This window comes from Salvia miltiorrhiza, chromosome 6 (genome assembly GCF_028751815.1).
Source record: "Salvia miltiorrhiza cultivar Shanhuang (shh) chromosome 6, IMPLAD_Smil_shh, whole genome shotgun sequence".
Classification (NCBI taxonomy): Eukaryota; Viridiplantae; Streptophyta; class Magnoliopsida; order Lamiales; family Lamiaceae; genus Salvia; species Salvia miltiorrhiza.
The window spans coordinates 657396-664478 of record NC_080392.1 but is presented as its reverse complement, the minus strand read 5'-3'; the positions used below and the strand labels follow the sequence as shown (position 1 = coordinate 664478).

Here is a 7083-nt window from a genome sequence, read left to right as displayed (position 1 = left end):
TTGAGAAAACGAACGCTATTTTTACTAATGAAAAGAGTCTAATAGCCTTACAAGTGAGAATAATTTGAGCTGCAAACCAAAATCAGCAAACAAAAAGCAATTGAATATATAGAAGCAACGATGGAAATTTCAGCGCTTGCCGCCGCCTCCTCCGATCTTGGGACCCTTGGGTGCTGCTCCCTTGGGTACGTTGGTCTTGCCGGAAGTCTTTTGCTTGGACATGACTTCTGCCTTCTTCGCCTTCTTCTCGTCTTTAGATTTCTTGATTCTCTCCTTGATTTCACTGATACGAAAAAGGGTCAATTATAAAGCATTCCAATGGCTAGCCTATTCTCACTCAGTGAGATAATAAACCATTCTTAGTTGGACTTAAAAGGTCTTGTACCGTAGAGCAGCTTCACGGGCAGCATCACGGACCTCTGGCTTCTCGGCTCGTTTCTTCTGAATGACTTCTAAGGTGGCACCAACAATGGACCTCGAGTAGGGCTTCTTGTTGGTGCGACGCCTCTTCTTGACAGCTTCAGCAGCGACATCCTATGCCAATCACGATACCATTAACAACTCTAATGTGTTGCACAATAGATGAATACCAGAAAAGAAACCAATGCCATCAAGTAATCCCCTCACCTTCTTATGTTGTTTACGGTACATAGCAGTCCATGTGAGCTTCGCAGGCCTGAGGCGATTGTGGAAGTACCTCTTGCATTTTGAGTTAACAAACAGAAAAACCTACAACACCAACAAGCACATTCATTTCACAAATGACAAAAAACAGAGCATGAAAATGCAACTGCCGGCAACGAGGATAGCGAACCTGAGAGTCGGAGCGGATAAACCTGATGCCCCTTCCAGGATAGATCTTGGCACCGCTAAAACGGCAAAGCTCCGTCCTGATCAATACTAACTAAATCAATACACCACAAATACCAGATATGGAAATCTAGCAAATCCAATATTTGCAATGCCATAACAACACAGACTCATAAATCAAATTGGATAGTCAAACGCAAGCCAAAACTATTCAAAGTTATAAATCAGATCCAAAGAGAAGGTTTTTTGCTCAAATTCGTAAAATTCCTGAATTACATATGAAAAATCTATAGCAAAACTGAAATGTCCAGAAGAAACGGTGACTAAAAGATAACATATAAAGAAAATTCAAACAAACAATCGGTCTCCAAGAGTCTTCAAAGTTGTAATCGAATCGAAATAACAAGCTGATGGCTAGGTCAAACAAATTGGCCGGGAGAATGCTCGGCGAGTAAAAATCTTCCAAAACAGAGGTAAAATCTAGAGCAGTCAGAATATTGTGTTAATTAAATTGTATAACTAATACTAAATCACGACACTTCAAATCTACATCGCAAATGGAGACTGAAATACAACAAAAAACGAAAATCCAATCCCAACAAATATGAACGGGTTCAATAAGGCTCGGAGAATATAGATAGAAGCTCATGCAAAGCTTGCGACTTACTTGAGAACCATGGCTGCAGAATGATGGTGAGCTAGCGCCGCGCAGTGATGTTATTTTCTGGAGTTGCAGAAACCCTAACGCCCAATATAAGGCGTTGCTTCAACTCTAGAAAAAAATTAAGGCTTTGCTTCGAAATGGGCCTAGGGTTTAAAACCCATTTGCATATTTCCTTAAGCCTAATAAACAATGCACATTCCTTTTTTTAGGCCTAATTTATGTATATTCGAAATTGTTTTTTTTTTTTTAATTATGTATATTCGAAATTGTTAATGATAGACTTCCTAGTTTAAAAAATACTCCTTTGTTCTCCGAATAACTTCTTAGAAGGAAGGAACATGAATTTTAAGACGAAAATGTGAAAAATAAGAATAAATAGATAATAAGAGTGGTGAAAATGTGAAAATTAATGATAAATAGGATATTATTGACGGCAGAATATAGTCCAAAAATATAAAGTGAAGTTTTTTTTTTTTTTTTGAGACGACCAAAAAGAAAAATTGGGAAATTATTTGGGGATGAAGCGAGTATAATAATAGTACTCCCTCTGTCCACGATATATGTGGTGTGGACGAGAGGACACTGATTTTAAGAAAATACTGAGAGATGTATATAAGTATAGAAAGGGTTCCGTTAAAGTTGATTTGCTAGGTACTTAATAAATAAATAGTTATAGTACTTATTTTTAGGGATTATTAATCTTATACTTGATTGAATCATTTCATGTTATTTTTAGCATGATAGCATCGATGATATTGTCTATATATAAATTAAACCTAGCACTTTCTTAAAAAAAAACTGACTTTAGCTAGCGCTGATAAAATAAAATAATAAAATAATCTAACAATGTGAACAAACAACCATATGATGCATCTCAACAACGTGGCTTTATTAGTCAAAAACCACACACAAAAAAAAAAAAAAAGTCTTAATTGTACTTACTCACTAAACTAAGTGTAAGAGTAGTTGGTATAGAAGCGAGCTTAATAGATTGCCAAATGCTTGTGCTAATTAATATAATAAGCTTAAATCAAAATCAAAGATTAGTTGGAAATTGAAGTAGGTACAATAGAACAATCACCTGCATGCACATGCAGACACAACTAACCTTGGTCCTACAATATTTAAGTATAATATAATATAGTATTATATAACATGTGTAAGGATAATAATTATGTGGTTCTTTTCTGTCTCTTTTGACAAACCTCAAATTTTGAGAGATTAGGAGTCGAGGGGTTGTTATATTAACACCCTAATTGGGAAATTAAATCAATATGAAATCCAAAACCCAACATATATATAGAGCTGCTTTTTCAAAAATAAAATATAAGGATTTTAATAATTTTTTTAAAAATTTTCGGTGATAATTTGTTTGTGAGCTATGATAAATGGATGGATCAATTTAATCCAAATTCGAAACACTAACTCAAACTAATACTTCCTCCATTCCACTACAAGTGACCTGTGTTTCATTTTTGACTGGTCCACTATATATAAGTGGCCTGTCTCCAATTCTTATATATATATATATATATATATATATATATATATATATATATATATATATATATATATATTAACATAATAATACATACATACATATAAACATATGTAGGGAATGAGATGCATCAATGTATTATATCAAGAAAAAAACAAAAGAACTGAAAATTAGTTAATTAGTACCAACCCAAAACGATGTTCTTAAACAATTAATTTCAACCATTCATTAATTATTAAGATGATGACATTCGAGACTGAACAATCAAGGTTTTAATTAGATTGAAAGGCTATTCCTTAATTATGAAAACTACATTTGAGGTTGACCTATTTTTTAACCCCAAAAAAAAAACATTAAAGAAAAATAAACTCTATTTCGAAATTATAAATGCCAAATGCCCCTTCACAAATATCATTAATATGAATTTGTTTTCATCTATTGCAAATAATTTCTTTGAGGAAAAATTACCTTGGTCTAGAAAATGACATTTTATTTTTACCAATATATATTCACTAGATGCCTCACCATTCGTCACAATCGTAAATATTTTTAGTAAGTAGTTAGATCGTCTTAATCATTGACAAAATAAGCTCCCTCAAAACTAAAAATGATCAGAGACAACAAATTTAGCATGTCTTATAATTATCATCGAAAAAATCTAGCCCTATTAAGAAATATAGTTATTCTCTTTTAACTTCAAACTGAATCTCCAAATTTCCATTATATATAGTTACAATTGTTTGATTATTGTTGTACATATATATCCATAGGAAAAAAATTCACATCAAATATTTTATGTAAAATGAGAACAAAAAATAATTCTTAATATTTCAATTAAAAAAATCTACGACTAATACATCATCTTAATAGAGAAATTCACTCATCAAAATTGAGAATTTGCATAAAATTGCAGCAAAGTTGCGGCTTGTTTTGCTGGAACTCATTGCAAAAAATTAAAGGCTATTGACACTACTGCAACAAAATTTCAACGTTGCAGCTAACATTGGTGAAATATTTTACTCTGCGACAAAAAGAATACATTTTGCGGAGAAATATATGATATTGTAGCTAAAGTTAATACAATTATTATTTTCCGTAAATAATTAAACACATTTTCTGGTGAATATTATATTATATTTGGCTTATTTTCTATTGGGTAAATATTCAATTTTGTATCATCGTATTAACAGTTTAACAAAAATATCTAAACTTAATTAAGGATAAATGCATACAACAAGTATCCATTATTTCATAGTTTAGTTATTTGTATCCCGAGAAAAAAAATTCAGCATTTGAAAATTAATGTGGAATATCGGAATTTCACATTCGCAACTTGCATGGCATATTTTATTGATGTGGTGGATATGTTACGTAAGTTGTGAATGTGAAATTCTGACATTTCACATCAGTTTTGAGGTGTCGAATTTTTTTTGAAACACAAATAATCAAATTTTAAAACGATGAGTATTTATATACACTTATCCTTAAATTGAGACATTTTTATCAAATCGATAATACGATGATACAAAATTAAATATTTACTCTCTCTTTTTATCATCACTATTTAACGGAAGAGCAAGAGCCCTTAGAAAGTGCGAAAATTAATGTCTCTTTTCCAACTTCCAAGATTTCTGGGGTCCAGTTCAGTAACACTCACATTGACCATAATCTTCCATATTTTCTGCACATAAACTTTCATGCTTTCCATATTACTACTAATATTTAATCATTGATGAAAATTTTACATATTTTTTTCTTGTATACATGTAATTAAATCCGATGATACATTCAAAAACTCGTTCCCAACGTTAGCTTGAATGGGGATTGGTGGGATAATTTTAAAAATTGTTGCAATTATATATTACTAATCTTATAGTAACAAACATAGCTTGATGGGAAAACAAAAACCAGTAAATAGATGGTGATCAGATGGGAAAAAAATTACTAAATAAATAAAAAAATGAATCACATACTATATACCAAAACAAGAAATCAAATAAATAATCTATACAGTCAAAGCGGCAGATTTGAGTTCACAAGAAAAATCCAAATCATCAACTGCTCAAGATCAACTTTATTTTAATTAGGAGACTTTAAATGCACATTGGCGCTGATGAACTTCGTTTCTTCCAAAGTCAACTAGAAAAAAATCCCTCTAAATTACTATTTATTTACTATTGTACATAATTTTCTGAATTTTTAAATTACCATCATTAACTTCTGATTGCAATTTTTTAGGCTAATTATGTCCATTAATAATGGCGCCCAGCTGGTACAAATTCATTGCAGCCAATTCGAATCCCCATCACCTCTCTCTCTCTCTCTCTCTGCTGGGATTATGTAAAAATGGTTTTTGGGTTTCTCTCTCCCTCACAAGCTCCACCCTCTCCACAATCAAGCGCTAATCACGGCTTAAACAACAGAATCAGCCCTAGTATTCTGCTAATCATCATAATCATCGCAGTGATCTTCTTCATCTCCGGAATTCTCCACCTTCTGGTGAGATTCCTGATACGGCCGGCGGCGGCGGCGGCGGCGGCCAGAAACTCCGACGAAATCGAGGATTTGAGCGCGCTTCAAGGGCAGCTGCAGCAGCTCTTCCACCTCCACGATTCCGGCGTCGACCAATCGTTCATCGACGCGCTCCCCGTGTTTAATTACAAAGCGATCATCGGCGCCGACAAGGACCCATTTGACTGCGCCGTGTGTCTGTCCGAATTCGAGGTTGAAGACGAGCTCAGGCTGCTGCCCAAATGCAGCCACGCCTTCCACGTGGACTGCATTGACACGTGGCTGCTGTCCCACTCCACGTGCCCCATCTGCAGAGGGAATATTCTGCTGCAAGATTCCAGCCGCGGCGCCGCCTCTCCCGCCGCCGCGGGGGCCCTCGAATCTCAGGATTCGAGAGAAATCGTGGAGGAGAGAAGAGTCGATTTGGGGGTTCCCGAGATCGGAGACAGAGTCGTGGAGGTGAAGCTAGGGAAATTCCGGAACGTCGGCGGCGGCGCCGCCGCAGACGGCGGCGCGGAGGCGAGGAGGTGCTTCTCGATGGGGTCGTTTGCTTACGTGATGAAGGAGGATTCGTCGCTGAGAGTTGCTATCGCGGATCGTGTGAAGAAACGTGGGTTGGGTCATGAGCGTAGGACAGCGATGTCTGAATGCGGATGCGATTCGATGAGGGGGTTCGAGGCGTTTAAGGTTGTGGGAGCTCGAGGCGGCGCCGCCGACGGCGGTAATGACAGCGACAGGAGCTCCGTTTGCATGAGTAAGAGAGAGAGTTTTTCTTGGCTGAAAAGTGGGAGGAAAGATGAAATGGATTTTGATGAGGAAATTGGGACGAGTTTGGATGGTGATCATACGTATGTTGGGAGGAATCTTCATTGGCATTTTCACACTACATTTTCAAGTAATGATTAGATTTTGTTATGCATTTTATTTGGAAAAAATTGTGTTATTTTATTTTTTTTTTCTTGAAAAATATAGAAGAAATTGTTATGTAGTGGAGGAATAGGTAAGGTATTGACTATTTGAGATACAAGTGCTATTTATTATTTTGCGCGAGGAAATTTTTTTGAGTTGTTCCATGCTCAATTTTATCATGTGTGTTTCCACATATAAATTTGTACTACTATTTTTTTTTTCATACGTATGGATAGATTCTTACGTTTAGGGAAAGCAAGCGAATATCGAACAAAACCACTTAAATTGTTGTGTGTGTGTGTTAGCGTAATCGTAATGATAGGAGATCAATATCTAAAATTTGAAATTTTGAGTTCGAATCATTCGTCGCATAGTTTTTGAAAACTTTTTATTTACGTATCTAATTTATATATATAAAAAACCACTTAAATTGTTATGATTAAATTTTAGAAGATAGTGTTATCGTATGTTATCAATTGACTCAAACTTACTGTCTGTATAATGATTTTGAATAATAGTGTTTTTCGGAATTCGATTAAATTAATTTTGTATGTCTTTTTTTTTTTTTGAATGTAAATAAGTGAAGTTGGCTTTCAATGAAAATACAATGTTTTTCGAAATTCAATTACATGAATGTTCAAGCCTGCATTTTTTGTAAGGATAAAGATGTAAATAGGCTAAATTGTGATCG

The 7083-nt window shown here is 34.7% G+C and overlaps 2 protein-coding genes across 2 annotated transcripts; one reads left to right on the top strand and one right to left on the bottom strand.

Annotated features, from left to right (window-relative positions):
* LOC130987638 (60S ribosomal protein L24) lies at window positions 1-1664 on the bottom strand. The gene is made up of 5 exons (XM_057911236.1): window positions 1478-1664; window positions 815-890; window positions 628-729; window positions 386-534; window positions 1-283 (listed from the first exon to the last, which is right to left on the bottom strand). The coding sequence occupies exons 1-5, from the start codon at window positions 1486-1488 to the stop codon at window positions 130-132; spliced, it is 492 nt and encodes a 163-aa protein (XP_057767219.1). The 5' UTR covers window positions 1489-1664; the 3' UTR covers window positions 1-129.
* Window positions 1665-5084: 3420 nt separating this feature from the next.
* LOC130987637 (RING-H2 finger protein ATL13-like) lies at window positions 5085-6538 on the top strand. Its single transcript, XM_057911235.1, has one exon. The coding sequence runs from the start codon at window positions 5319-5321 to the stop codon at window positions 6387-6389; it is 1071 nt and encodes a 356-aa protein (XP_057767218.1). The 5' UTR covers window positions 5085-5318; the 3' UTR covers window positions 6390-6538.
* The last annotated feature ends 545 nt before the right edge of the window (window positions 6539-7083 follow it).